Source organism: Ascaphus truei, chromosome 6 (assembly GCF_040206685.1).
Source record: "Ascaphus truei isolate aAscTru1 chromosome 6, aAscTru1.hap1, whole genome shotgun sequence".
NCBI lineage: Eukaryota > Metazoa > Chordata > Amphibia > Anura > Ascaphidae > Ascaphus > Ascaphus truei.
Genome location: NC_134488.1, coordinates 86,805,335 through 86,821,649, shown reverse-complemented (window position 1 = coordinate 86,821,649; position 16,315 = coordinate 86,805,335). Strand labels below are relative to the sequence as shown.

At 37.8% G+C, this 16,315-nt stretch overlaps 1 protein-coding gene across 8 annotated transcripts in view; it reads right to left on the bottom strand.

The window, feature by feature from the left end:
* CAMTA1 (calmodulin binding transcription activator 1) overlaps window positions 1-16,315 on the bottom strand; it is a 1,668,879-nt gene that overhangs the window by 1,314,710 nt on the left and 337,854 nt on the right. For all 8 annotated transcript variants that reach the window (XM_075605012.1, XM_075605007.1, XM_075605006.1 and 5 more), the window contains exon 3: window positions 7,831-7,898. In XM_075605012.1, the coding sequence (XP_075461127.1) occupies window positions 7,831-7,898 (68 nt within the window). The remainder of the gene's footprint in view (window positions 1-7,830; window positions 7,899-16,315) is intronic.

The following is a 16,315-nucleotide window of genomic DNA, read 5'->3' as shown; positions in this document are numbered from 1 at the left end:
TTGTTTGTTCTTTCTTACTCTTGTGTTTTTAATAATTCCTTAACCTGACAACTTTATCAACAATGTCTCTTGTGCCATTGGTGTTTGGGTTTTGTCTTTAAAAGTGTTCATCTTTCGGTTTCGATTACACGTAAAGTCAGTTGATTTTAGTCTTGAAGGATGGGGAATATAGCAATTAGACTTAAAATCAGGGATTCTATTTAGCAAAAAATAATAATGATGTACTTTATGATAAAAATATTAAAAAAGTCATTGATTATTAGCAAACATTATCAATAATAAATGTAATGTAGTTGATTATTTGTGCCAATTACATTTTCTTATTTAAGTTGTTTTATTTTACCTAATTGTTCTTTATGAGTTATTAGCCTTTCTGCTTTTTGTTTTATGGTCTATGTTGCTCTCTCTCTCCCTATGGTTTATTAATGCTTTGTCTCTTTCTCTCTCCCTCTCCCTACTTCACCTCCCTCTATTAACAGCAGTACGCTTTTAAAATGGACGAAATCCCCACAAAAACTGCTTCTTCTTACATTCAGATTGGACTTGGATTTGAAAAGATAGAGCAAAGCTGTAGTTTAGAGGAACCTGAACTGCCTAATTTCAGTCAGGCTTAGATTCGGCTACCAGAACGCTCTGATTTCTAATGTAGTGTTTAAACAAAATAATAATAAAAATAATGTATGATGGATAATAAGTCCTATCTTTCTATGAGTATAGATGAGCGAAACTGTAAAAATCGGATCTGCGGATGTTCCACACCGGTCTTACCAAAATCGGATCCGCACACAGAAATCCGAAGCTGGATTGGGTACAAAAGTAATCCAGCTGGATACATGCAAATCTACCATCTGATCTGTTCCGCCCGGATTCTGTGGGATTCGCCCGCCATCAAATTTCATCTTAAATGCGATTCGGGATTTGTAAAGATTAAAATCCTCAATCTGTTTTTTGGAAGGGAGGGGGGAGGGAGAGTGACCGATTTTACGTACTTGTTGAAAGGCATCCACGGCGGAATCGAATTTCTGCAAAAATGTCGCCAATGTGCGCAATTCTGATGTATTAAGTGAACAATGGCATGTGCATGCTAAAAATATAGAATTATTGGTAAAACAGACTTTGTGCTAAAACATTACAGAGAACATGATGTATTCAACTACTAATGATCAACTTATGTGCTATCTGTTTTTATATTTATAATTCTGGCCTCTATCACAATATAAGAAAAGTGAAAGTATCATACAATATCAGTGATGCAACCCTTACATGGTACATTTTTCCTGGAAAATTAATGAGTGACATTGTCTGAATTGTATTATGAAGGATGCCATAACAAAAAGGCATACCCTGGTCTTCAGTGAAACTGACTGATTTCTCTAGGGCTCAGAGACCTGATCCGCTTCTCCCATGATAACACAGAAACAAAACACTCTACCACAGCTTCCATTTGTCACTAAGTTGGATGTTCACATTATTCCATAAATCTCTCCAGACAAGTTATTAAAAGTTACCAAAGGATTGATAAAGTCCATTATATTTACCTTAGCATTTGTAAACATATGGACTGCGGCCCAACAGTTTGTACCCCAACTGAGAAAAGTAACTGCATAATCAATACATTTTCACATTATTTCAAGTGAGCGTGCTTCTTACTTTATGTGCCCTTGAATTTCTCTGACACATACGCTCAGGAACATCTAAAAACATGCTGTAAAATGACAAGATTGAATTTATTTTAGTTTTTTCTATACAAGGCATGTGCGTTATAATACTGAAACGTAACTATTCAATAAAATAACTTAGAACAATGAAGGAGTTGGTGGTCCCATATATGAGACATTATTGCATAGTATATTTTATAATATTTTTCAGTAGCACAAACACTAAGGTGGGGATTATGGTCCCTGCGCGGCCGCGTGAGAACCAGTGCGCCCCCGCGCGCACTCCTGCAGCCCAAGCGATCGGTGAGCTTGGCTGCAGGAAATTGTAGACACATTTTGGGGGCGTGGCGGACGCGTCACGAAGCTGGTTCGTCCTCATTGGCTGAACCAGCTCACGTGCGCTGACATCACGCAGCAGCTGCTTGAAAATGCAAAAATTGTTGTATTTTCAAAACGCTGCCGGGTCAATGCGCCTGTTCACCTCTAGGCACGCAGGTAGCTCCCATTAGAAAATACAGCAGAATGCTTGCTGGGTGCGCGCACGCAAGCGTGTGCACGCAGCGACGCCCAGCAACATAATCCCAGTCTAAAGCTGTGGTCACGCTGGCCCTCTCCATGCAAGTGCAGGCTTTCATGCATAATTTTTCAAGCGTGAGCAGGGGGGCATGGATCGGGGCTATTTCTGTGTGTAATGTGTGTGTTTGTGGCTGTGTGTGTGTGGCTGTGTGCATTGACTGCTGCTGAGCGAGCTTCAAAATCAATTTTCTTTGTCTCCCCAAACGCCGAGCTTGAGAGAGCGTACATGCCCATGCACGAGTGCGCGCATGCCGGGCGGTTGTGCAGATTCACATTTACTGAAGTAAACACACCAAGCACGCTCAGCGGCAGCATGGACGCAGCCTTACCAAGAATCACCAGGGCCTGCAAAAATGACACAACCAGGACTTTGCCACATCTATTTCTGTCATAAAATTGATCCTGAGGAAGATTTTGAACATGTACATCTGAATATGAATTTGCAAGTTGTTTAACCTACCTTTTACTCTCCTTGCTTAGACTTGCTAATTGTGGTAAAGTATCAGGATTTACTGAGGAATTCCAGACTACACATACTATAATGGGATAATCTGTAGGGACAGATATGGTTATTCCACTTACCTAGGGGAAAATATTTCTGACTGGGGTGGGACAAACCTCACTGGCAAACATATCCAAGCCAAACATTGCCTAACAAATCTCTTACATCTGTCAAGGCCACAAGGGGATACAAATAAAAAAGTTTAATTTGTCTAGATTTGAGAATTAAAAAAAGTATTGTTCGTTCCATACAGGTGGCATGTTCTTCTTTTTTTTTCTACTTAATATTTTATTACAGTTTTCTAAAATGTTATTGGGAGTACAGAAAAAAAATAAGGGAAAGGGGATACAATTATAAATCAAAGGTTCAAATAACATTAATTATAAAATAAAATAAATAAGTACATAATAATCAAATAAATTATATAAAAGGAGTGGGTGAAGGCGGGATTTGGGGACAGGCATTTGAGAAATGTGCTTAGGTGATAACGCTTATTTTCTCTCTCTTATTCATAGTAATAACTTTAACTTGAGACCCAGTGTTCAACTTCCTCTAGTCCAAATTGGTAACACTTAACTCATTCCTAAACTATAGCTTCATTAGGAGAGTTGTCTATCCAACATATCCAGATTCCATATCCTTAACTTTTCAGAAGTATTTTTGGTCATACTGATTAATTTTTCCATCAATAATACGACCCAAACTCTACTAATAACTTGCTTACTGTTGGGACATTCAGACTGTTTCCAAGCTGCTGCTATAGAGGAGGGGTGTGCAATCTGGGGGACGCGCAAGATTTTCTAAGGGGGTGAAGCAGTTACAGAGGCTATGCGCCCTTCCCCAAGGCATTTAAATTAAATACCGGGGGAGGGGTGAGACCTCTGTAACATCCCTTACCTGCTGCCAGCCGGGTCTTCGGCGACGCGTCACCATGGCAACGCGGTTACAAATAACGCTGTGGGGTCATGTAACGTGACGCATCGCCATGGCAACACTCGTCAAATGATGCTTCAGGGTCACGTGTCGTGACCTCTCATGACCCACGGCGTCATTTGACGCCAGGTCGTAGGAGAGGCGAGGGGCGAGAATGCTAGGGCTGCGAGGCACGGGGGGGCACAGCTCAAAAACTTTGCGCACCCCTGCTATAGAGCATCTAGCTACTGTAAGAATATAATGCACCAAGTATCTTTTATTGTGGTGATATTTCCAAGGCACATGTTTACCTAGAACTAATATCCATGGATTGAGAGATAGTTTCGTACCCGTAATATTATCATATTCAGAATGTTTGCATTTTAGGGCATGACCTCCACATGTGTCCCATAGCTCCAATCTGGTTACTTTGTCTCCAACACCTATCTGATAAATGGTGCACATGTTTGAGTCCTGCTGGTGCAAGATACCGTCCAGGGACATAAAGGAAATAAATGACAACTATAGTACAACACAGTATACACAATCTGGAACAGATTCAGATAAATCTTTGAATGTTAAACTCCCGTGCTCCATATGACAATCAGGCAGTGGGGTTATACAGAGTAACCGAATCAGAAACCATCAAGGTATATTCTTCACACAGCCAGAAGCGATTTTCCATATGGGCAGAAGAGGAAGATAGAGGGAGGGGAATCCCACATAGAGGACACAGAGCAAATATAGTAAAGATAGCTTTAATTAATAAACAACACAGAGTAATGCACTTACATAAGTGTCTTTGAGGTAAGATTAGTGCCTGAGGAAGTCTTATACAGACGGAACGCGTAGGGTGGAGTCTTGCATTACATAGACTTTGGGGGGCATTCACCGTTGGTGGACTTCAGCCCAGATTAAGTTCCAGGTATCCAGCCCAGTGACTGCTTATCGACCGTGCAGCAGGATCAAGGGCTATTTGGAAGTGCTGTCTGTCCAGCTCCTGTGTTGTGACACAGGGTGATCTGAAATATTACCTCAAAGACACTTATGTAAGTGCATTACTTTGTGTTTTTTATTAATGAAAGCAATCTTCACTATATTTGCTCTGTGTCCTCTATGTGGGATTCCCCTCCCTCTATCTTCCTCTTCTGACCATATGGAAAATCTCTTCTGGCTGTGTGAAGAATATACCTTGATGGTTTCTGAGTTGGTTATTCTATATCAGCAGTGTCCAAACTGGGGGGCTGGAGAATTTGTAGTGGGGGTGCGGGTGGTTAAAGAGGCCCCCCGCTCTTCCCCACGGTATTTAAATTAAATGCCGGGGGAGGCGTGAGGCTTCTGTAACTCACTTTCTTGCTCTCTGCCGGGTCTTCGGCGGCGCACAGCCATGGCAACGCGGCATCAAATGACGCAGTGGGGTCATGTGACATCACATGACCCGCGACGTCATGGAGACAGGGGGTGCGAACACTGCGGCTCCCAGGCAGGGGGGCGCAGCTCAAGAAGTTTGCGCACCCCTGCTCTATATAATCCCACTGCCCGATTGCCACATGGAGCACGCGAGTTTAAAATTCAAAAATGTATCTGAATCTGTTCCAGATTGTGTATACTGTGTTGCACTGTTGTTGTCATTTATTTCCTTTATGTCCATGGATGAAATTTGCACCCTGATATTTCTGCCATTACTCTGTCTGAACTGGGTTTGAGCCCTGTTTGGGAGCTGCACTTTTTATTAAGGACAGTATAAGTTTTTTGTTTATCACCATTCACTTTGATCTTTATGTTCAATTAGTATTTTTGCACGTTTAAGTAGTGTTATTTGCGCTTGCACCTTTTTTCCTCATGGTGTAAGATACCACCTTCATAATATTTTATAGGTATTTTCTTTTATTGTAGAACATATAGAAGACCCTTTAGCTCTCAGCCATATATGTTCCCAGTCTCCCATCTCCAAGGTTAACCCCAATTATATTTCCCTTTTAATCATATACTGTAATTTAGTTTCTGCAGAGGATAGTGATAATAAGATATAAATCAAAGAGATCATTCCTTTTCTCACAGTACCAGATTCACAAATGACCATATATGTTCCTGGGGTTTTACTCTGAAACCGTAAGAAGTTTTTAATTTGCATATATTTCAAAGACTCTGTATTGGGAGCATGATATTTCTCTCTTATCATTTTGAATGTTTGTATTTTAACATTATGGAATAAATCTTTTAATCTGACTAATCCATTTGTCTTCCAAAAGTGCCAATCTATATCTTGTTAGTCCAGTGAAAATATACAATAAAAGTGTCAGCCATCTGACTTAACCGAGCAGTTACTTATTTCTCTAATGATGGAAAAGCTAAGCCTCCAACATCTGTGGATCTTTATAATATTTCTTTGGACACCTTAAGTTTTTTGTCCAACGAAATAAAGTTGAGAATAATGCGTAGCCATTTATTTAAATGAGCATTGCTTATCTCAATTGGGAAGTGTTTGAAAAAGATACAAGTCTGGGTAAAACATTCATTGTATAAATGGTTTGGCATGTTGAAAAATATCGGAATGACATGTGAGAAAAAACCTTAGTGTCTACTGCAAACCGCTTCTTCTAAACCGCTTCTATAGAAAGTCACAAACCGTATGTTTAACAGCCAAAACGTATTGTACTTGCTTTAGAAGCAGAATGACCTAAGGTGGTGCTAACTCCATCAAGAGTTTGACTTATGGGTTTTGCTCTCTCAGATATATATATATATATATATATATCCTTACATCACAAGAACACAGCAATTTGCAATATAATATATAAAGAATACAAAAAATTACTGGACAAGAAAAAATTAAGAATTATTTACAAAACAAATGAGTCCTTATCCATCAAATTCTCCTCAGCTGACATGTTTTCCCATCTCATGTTTCTCGGACACACTGTACATTTCAGCACAAGCAATTACTGTCATTGTTGCCGTTTATGACATCATAACCGCACTCTAGCTTAAGTACTTCTAGTAAGATGGAAAATAGCTGAAAAGCATTTGGGTTCATATTTACTCAGAAAGCAAGCAGCGCTATTCCATAAGACACCTTAAAGCTCATTCGAGTGAACAGGCAGTTTAGGAAGGTGACATGGTATAGCACTGCATTGTCAACATGGGCCTTAAAATTCATTATCCCATTTGAAGAAAACCCATCCAAACCATTCTAATTAATGGCAGAGGATCACTTGAATCAAAACCTCCCTCAGGATATGCAGGACTCTGTATCTCTAAATGTAATAATACAATGTTCTCACAGTGTACAGAGCAGGCAATATATAATATACTGTATACAGAAATTGAGAGACACGATAACAATTTGCCCCAAAGAGCTAGCAAATCACAGTATATATTTTGGCGACTTCAACCCAAAGAGAAGCCCTCAAAAAGCATTGGGATTCAAACTTAGGCAAGTTTGTGTTCAACTTCACCCATGCTTGAATTGTCTCTCTTTAAAGTAAATAAACAAATACTATCTTATGTAGCTGCAGTGCAGCCTAGAAGCAAATTTGCAGGACTGTTGGTGGTGTTATGTTAAATCCTTCTGTCGCCAGAATGCTAGTGACACTCTACATTCTGGTCCTGTGACCACACCTTCACTTGTGTATCACATGGTCGTCAACTGCCTCCACAGAAATCCATGGACTTGCTGTTCCCTAGACATGACTAAAGAAGTGATGATATTCACTGGATGCCACAACAGCACCCTAAAGGCTCATAAGTTGCATATTAGGAGAGAAACAAGCCATGGATAAGGGTAGGGAAACATACACTATAGGTTACAATGTTTACAAATATTTCCAGGAAAAACTGTGAAACATATTTAAAATGAATTACACTTGTCTATTTTTTCAATGGAATCACTCACTTAGGTTGAACTTACTAAACATGTCACTGCCAGACCATTATTTAAATTACATTCCACAGAGCATCACCATTAAAACAAGAGATGCAGATCCATCTCAGTGCAACTTTCTTGTTAAAAGAAAACACAAAACTCTAATTCCAATGCTACATTTCTCATTTACAAGCTGGCTTCTAGTTAACTCAATCCAATACATTTTTAAAGTGTAATCAATGTATTTAGTGTCACCAGTAATCAAGAGAAAATCGATATTAAGTACAAAATGCGCAGTTTGGAAAATGTGTTCTTACCTTGTTTTAGGGGAGGTTGTAAGCCACTCTTCATGCTTTTCAAATGTTATTAAATAAGCTGCAATTTCCTGAAAGATAAAATATACAACACAATGTTTAAAAGTACATACTGCTTCCTTATGTAAAAATTAACCTTGGATATGAAACTAACACTGAAAGAGCAGACGGACCTTTCAAATCACCAAAAGAGAACATAGAATACACAGAAGTCAGTGTTGGGTGGCAGGTCACAGCTTGTTGTGGCTCATTGAGTTGGATTATGCTGAGTTAGACCTTCTGCCTTCTATTTGGCAGAGACTTCTATGTATTTGTCAGTGATATATTTTTTGACAATCTGGTGAGCGTTAATGTTGTTCTTGCGTGTGCTACAGCATTCAAGTGCATCACCAGTGATCCTTCAAAGTATTTACATGCACAACCTTCTAAAGTCAACTTTGAAAAATGCTGAAAATGGATAAAATGTTGAAGATGTTTTTCAACTAAGTTAGCATTTATAAAAGTCTTTCCACTTACATTTCAAGATGGTGCTGGAGTTTAGTAACAATTAAAAAAATGTATAGTACAAACCACAATTGGTTCATACTTTGGGGGTTATTCATCTCACAGAAACCCCCATTGAGATGCCATTGATCGCATTGTCTCTGTAAATTATATCATATAGTGAAACAAATCATTATATTACATATATTATATTCATTTTTCATTTTAAAGAGGCAATCCAAGCCATTTTTTCTTCTTCATTGTTTTTATACAGGATTGAAGCAGGGGGTCTCCAGAGCTGAACCCCATTAAGTTCAGCTCTGGGGAGCCCCTAGTACCAGAGATACTTACCTCCATAGCAGGTGCCATTAGCCACTCCAGGATTCACATTATGGCGGATTTTCAAAACTCCCGGGGCCCTGCGGACCAATAGGAAGCCGTGGCGTAATCCGGTGCGGCTCCCTATTGGACCATGGGACCGGTGGGGCTTTAAACTGCAGAAAGCTGCAGGTGATACCGAGACCCCCTATGGAGATAAATATCTCTGGAAGCAAGGGGTTTCCAAAGCTGAAATTAACAGGGTTCAGCTCCAGATATCCCCTGCTTCAATCCTGTATTATAAAATGAAGAAGAAAAAACACACTTGGATTTCTCCTTTAAAAGGCACATTAAAAATGCTGTGTTAAGTGAGTGAAAGAACTTAATGAGGGGGAGGTACATATCGGGAAAAAACCCACACTGAGAAGTTTATTGGGGGCACTGCACCGTTTTCCACTTGAATTTGTATTAAATGTAAAAAATAAACAAAAAGTTCCCCACAGATTTTTAGCCAGATATGTTTATGTCACATAAGACTGTGTAGATAATACAACCTATGCCCCAAAACTGCATTGCTAAATCCCCCCCAAAAAGATAAAAGGAAGGAAAGATGAGAAACAGGACAGGTAAACATAAAACTTTCTACAAACATGGGTTGGTTATGTTTATGGGAATATGTTCAACAAAGTATGATTTAAGTAAATATTTATTATTAACACAATTCACAGATTCTCCATTGGGCTAATATTGTTGGATAACAAACACAGTGGGAAGTTTAACATTTAGGGAAATATTTGCTAAGCAGTGCCACTCCATAAGACACTATCCACCGCCAGAAGACACCATAATGTCCTTGGGTAAGGTGCAACCGAAATCTTCTTTCGGACACAGATAAATCTGAGTTTTAATCAAGGGTAGGGACTAAAGATGGGAAGTTTATTTTTGTGGACGTTTGGACCGAAAAAATGTTCTGAATATTTTTGGAAAGCAAATATCAAGATCTCTACAACTCTACAGGGCATGTGACCTTTTATATATTGCCATTTCTGCAAAATCCTGGCAAAGGTCGCAAAACGTTGCTGTAAACTGACACAAATATTCCATTTCATTTAAGTATATTCTGTGCATTCCTGTTTAATGTGAACATTTGCAAAAACATTGTGAAACATGCAAGGTTAAGCAGAAAATCACAAAAAAAATGTTGCTAAGCAAATTTGAAGACATTTGCCAAACTCTAGTAGAGATGGAATTCAGGATCTTTCCTACATAAGACCGCTGTTCTACAATTATGCTACACCGCCATGTAGGGAAACACTGTATCCTTAAATTAAATTAGTTCCTAGTAGTTCACATACTCGCTTACATGGTTCAACAAAAATGTTCCTTTTAATAAATCCCTTCTATGCATTGTAGAAGTGTTATCTAAACTCAGTCTAAATCCAGATTTCCTTTAAACTGATAACATAAAATGTTTATATTAATAATCTGGGTGTATATCATTGTGGTAAATGTGACTAGATTCACATTACACTTTTTTCCCCCCCTAAGGGCTGTGTCAAATACAGAAAACGTGTTAATTACGTTTTGTACACAATAGAAATCTGTTTGCGCAGAGATTTATTCACAATTGGTCAATTTTGAAATGTGTTACATCCCATTAACCTCTTGAGTAACTCATAGCATTGTGAGAACAGCTTGTGGATGCCCATTGCGGATTTCAGAATGTCACATCATTCTCTACTGTTTCAGGGGCAAACTACTCTTGCAGCTGTTAGCTGGATTGATCTGGTGGAGGACTTCTTCAGGTCTGGACATGGAGGAGGGATGTAAGGACATGCCGCCTCTGTAATAATAACAACTGGATGACCCTGAAGTGAACATTTCAGTGGCACATGATGGTACCATTAGACATTTTGGCTGTGAAAGGTTTAAAAAATGTCCAGTTTGTAATTCCTCCTTTAACTCTATGCAAGCTCATTTCAGGCTGTGCAAGGGGCTATATGGATTGATATGATTATGCTTAAGAGATGTGAAAAATGCAACACATAGCCATTAAGTTTAGGGCACAATCAGGCTTGAAATATAGACCTTTGTCTTTCCTTCATCATCCAGCAGGGAAGATAAATAGTTACATCCAAAGCCATTATGTCTTGAAAGAAAAGTCCTAATGAAATATATGTATCCCTCCATTACATTGAAAGCTGCTTTTTAAATGATCTTTAAGAGGATTACAGTTTATAGTAACCCATTTACCATTCTTAGAAATTAGTTATTTTATTTTGAATTTAGCAAATACAAACTACATACTGTTCTACTTAAATGCTGGATCAGCTTTATTGCCAAGTCCACATCCTCTTACTTCATTACAAATCTCTCAAGACAGCTGCACAGAGATTAAAGAACAGATAAAAACAATGTTCCTCCAACACGAAATGAGCAATTTGTTAACCTTTTTTTCCCACGGAACATAATCAGAGAACTTCACACACTTTGCTGTTCTGCTGAGCGCATAGTAAAGTCATCAAGCTTTAAGAAAAAATATGGACACCTGAAGGTAAATTAAATATTTATAAACACAACAACATCTTTGCAGATGGAATTACTGATTTATTAATAATTTCCATAAAAAGCCAGTGGGTGACATCCACATAAGTCATCCCTTCTGCTTTTAGGCATGATTCAGCCCATTACTTCCAGATATGGATTGGGAGCGTCTGATTTGCTAACAGTAAATTGGCAGAGTTTGTAATTTAAATTAAGAGAGCGCTGGTATATGTTTTTCATGAACTCTTATCTTAGAAAAAAGATGTGATAAATGGGGGAAAGTAGGCAGTTCATAGTGACGAACGGATGAACCAAAATTACAGATTGTAACAAGATGTAAATTGTACTAAGACTTCCAATATAATTTGCAGTTATGTCCTTGCAATTACATTAACATACTTACGAGTTGCTGGCTACTTCAGAATTAAATGGTGATTTTAGTTCTCTGATAATCTGGCTAATAGTCATTTCCAGATGAAATTTGGCAGGTTTGTGATCATTACGAAGCTGAATCTGTTCCTAAACTCTGATAAAGTTTGGTTTAATGGTTTCTGGGCAAAACAATCTCAGAGAAATATTACTTTCGATAAAGCTGTGACTTTATTTGTTAAATTGTGTTAGGAACCACTATATTTCACAAAAAGTAGCAGAATTGTACAGGGTGATTTAGACCCAGATCCACAAAAGGGTGCAAATCTTTAGCGTCTACTCCCATGCTTATGTATAGGAGCTAAGGTGTGCAAAAGGTTAGCATTCAGGGTTGCCAAATTCGACTTAAGGCCAACCCTGAGATTTTTTTTATAGCACTTAGCTCTGGTGTCTACCAAGCATATGCCCCTGCAACTCTCTTCAGTATGGCTTTGCGGTGTCAAATGATGCTGCTCTGCCATGACAAAGGGACGCTACGTGACATGACAACGTCACACGGCATCACATTGCCATGACAACGTGGCACCGCATGACGTCATTACGTCACGTAGCAACGGGCGTCACATGGTGCTGTTATGTCATGTTACGGTACCATTGTCATGGCAATGACGCGCCATTTGACACCGCGCAGCCATATTGCCAATAATTGCACCGGGAGATGCCGGAAGACGTTGCCGCCGTAGCATCCTATTGTGGATCTGGGCCTATATCTTTATTTTTCTAAATTGTACCATTAAAATAAGATTTTCCTGTTCTGTATATAGCAACGAATAAAACATACACACACGTTTGAATTGTACCAGGTCAGGAACATTGTGGCAAATAAATATTTTTGCATGAGCCCTGATGAAAGGTCCATATGGGAGTTGAAACGTTGTTTCTCCACTTTTCTTGGCTGTTATAATAAATGAAGAATTGTATTGTGAACTTGTGAGTAGAGCTCTGCTTTGTATCTCTGTCCTAGAGGAGACCTGCATTTTGACTAAATGGTTTGTCTATGTTGTTTTGGCTGCACAAGCAGGATTCTCCTCGCCTGAAACTGTTTCCCCGCACTTTGGAACTGAGCCCGTTTTTGTCACCCCTCTGTATGGTTTCCTTTCTTTTGGACTGCCATACCCGTGAAGCCTGCTTTTATCAATGTTATGGCATACCTATTTGTGAAAAAAAGTGGCTTTTTAAAATACCCTAGAATGCAGTCACATTTGCAAGCACATGATAATGATCCAGTATAATCTTTTGTCAAAAATTGTAATTAAAAAAAGGTGTTTAAAGATTTTTATATAGATTAAAGGTGAAATGAATATAACCATACCCCTGCCAACCCCGTCAGCTTAAGCATCTAAGTCAACAAATATATACAAGTGTTACCCCAAATATATGTGAAAATGAACAGTATAATACATTTCTACAAATGCTATTAAAAAGTATGAAAAATATAGGGATGGAAAACAAATACCTCCATAAATTCTGAAATATTACTAAATACAATACATTTCTAGAGATACTTTTAATAAAGTAGGAAAAATATAAGAAAATTGGTATAATAAGACTCATACATAAATAAATATAACATAATACATTCCTAAATAAACTCTCTACTTGTATATATTAATCATAAAACATGTTTCCAATATTCAGTCATAAACATAAATATAAAATAAATGTAAAAATAAAGAGTCCCCAGGCTTTACAATCACTTAATGGTGAAAAAGTCCAATACTGGAGAATTAGGCTGGCTGGTGTCTGCTACTCTGATCCTCCAAGGCATGAATATGTAATTAGAAAGCAAAAGCGGAAAAGAGCACCAATAGTGTGAAAACCCTTTAGGTAAATGCTTTAATGATAAATAAATAAATATTATGCTCACATTCCAAAAAACACATAAAAGCTTATGGCATGTCAGTGCCTGTCTCCTTCGTTCCCTTGCTTGCTTATCTAGCAGAAGTCAGTGATATACATTGCTGGATTCCATTGAACGGGTTGCAGTCTCTCCCCAGTACCCTTACAAACCGTGAGGTCATCGTCTCTGAGATTTGATCAGGGAACCAAGAGGAATGGAAGACACGGTCATGGGCACGTTATAAGCTTTGTGTTTTTTTAATTTGAGCATATTATTTATTTATTAATACATCATTTGCCTTTTTTCTGATTACATAATTATATTTTCATGGATTTTCCTAACCAAGGTTCATGATAAGGACGCGCTTCACAAAAAGGGTTGGGTTTTTTTCAAGTTATGTGCATATTTGTAAAAGTGTCTTAATAGCAAAAATATTTCCCATTTTTGCTGCAAAGGTGAGTGATTTTGGCCATATGTGAGTAACGAAATGGGCAACTGGGCACTAGATAGAAGTAGCCTGCCTGGGACAGGTTTTCATGCCCACTCAGAGGTTGAGGCCTGTTCAGAAATCAAGATCCTCTATCTCACAGTCATGGTTTAAAGCAATAATCAGTCCTGAGCTGATTGTTAAGGCAGCAAGGGAACTGTATAAAAAAGAGTCAACATTGGTGCTTCTGTCCTGCTCCATAGAGTGCACTTCCTCACCCTTTATTTTGATGTTATTAACTTATTTATATGATTATTACAGACAGACCGTTACACTGGGGATAATTGATGCTTTGCTCAGCATGGTAATTATAACAAGCAGTAGCTGCCTGCAGACAGTTTGCCTTAAGCCAGAAATATCCAATTTCCACCCATAGAGAACACAGAATCAGTACCAACTCTTACACCTATATTTTCTGAATCAGGCACTTTTCTTACCAAAATTTACAGTGCATAATTAGTTACTAAAGTTTGACAAAGTTTTGCGAATGTTGATGCTTTTGCAATATTTATGCGGTCGTACGAAAGTCCATAATTGATCAGTTTCATGAACTTGTGTGAAAGTTTCACATCTTTACCCTAGAGATCTGGTACATAAACTTAATTAAGACAGGGCAGTAGTTTGAGAAATAAAGTAACATGATTCAATGAAGGCTACTGTACCATGCATTATGCTACATGAGACAGCACACTAAATTAAGGTCAAGGTAGCATTGAGGATAAGTGATATCTAGGTCAAGACAGGGATAAAAAAACAGAAAATAGCTGGCACATGAACAGCAAAATATAGAACAGTAGACAAATGTGACACTCCACGTACTTCGTCTACAGATAATATTTATAGCATTTGTGCATTTAACCAATGATTCTCTTGGGTCTTAAGGATTTTTATTTTGTTTTTTAAACTTTAACATATTTAAATGTCAGATGTCAGCTACCAGTTATGAACATGTGGATTGAGTTTGGAGGTGAAAGGTTTATATCAGCAAGGTAGTTTGTATCTTGTCAATGTGTTGCAAAACCTTTCTGCAGGTTCTGGAATTTTATCTTGGCGGTGTGTGTGTTTGTGTGTGTGTATATGTAACAATATATATGTAACAATATATATATATATATATATATATATATATATATATATATATATATATATATATATATATATATATATATATATATATTTACCCACGATAATTGCTTACAGGAATGCTTTTGATGCAGGAATCATAAACTGTCTTTTAAAGTAGATCATCTATCTTCACCTGGATAAACATTCCAGGAGAGATATTGACAAACAAAAGGTTTATTTACGTCACACCCTGATAAAAAATCTTCTCTTGTCGATTATCAGGAACTTCAAAACAAATCTTGTGTTTCCTGAGTTAACATCTAGACCCCCAGGGAGAAGAAGCTGCTATTTTCCTATTCAGTATTGTTGACCTGTCCATCAGTTATTCCCATCATATAATAGATAAGGTATTCCTAGGAATTCCCATCAACTTCAACGAGAAACACACATAATTTAATTTGAGCATACTTCCTCAACCAATCAGAACCTCCAACATCTTCAGCTATGGCTTTTGAAACACATTTAAACCAGACAGAGTATTAGTTAGGTAGGAGAGAAGGAGAAAAGAGAGGAGAAAGAGGGAGAGCTCATAGAAGGCTAAATAAGGTCATAATTATTGTGCACTTGTAAATCTGTATACATATCTGTGTTTTATATCAATGTATTGTTAGATAGTATGAACTGTATTGTATTGTTTTGTTAGGCCTGTAATAAGTGCAAACTTTATAAGGAAGTATATGTAGTATAACCGTGTAAGTGTTATATTTTATTGTTGTTCTAATAAATTATTGTTTACATAATTGAACTGAATATCTATCGTGTCATAACTCTCATAAACCAGGGTGTGCATGTGTGAATGTGTTTCCTATTGGAACCCATATCTACACATTCATTTTCTTAGAATAATAGTTTTGCCATATAATTATATAAATTCTTATAAGCCAGCAATACTTTTATAGAAGAATACACTATAAATCCATCTATATTTCTATTGTCTGGGTAAGGTTAGATATATAGTCTCCGTAGTTAATTCTTATAAGCCAGCAATGCTCACATAGATGAATATAAATTATCTATATTTCTATTTCTGGATAAGGCTAAACATTGGCTGTGTGTAACATCAAAGTGTGTCTGCAACCCTGCCTTTCACCATTATCCCCAGCATACAGACATGTGAATGTGCTCACAAGTGATCTTTTTATTTGCTATATGCAATACGGTGAAGGTTTCTTGTTGCCTTTTTCACCCACCATAACTTAAAACGTGATGGTAAACCTTACAGTCTTGAAAATACAAAGCCAGCAGTACAACCAACTTCACAC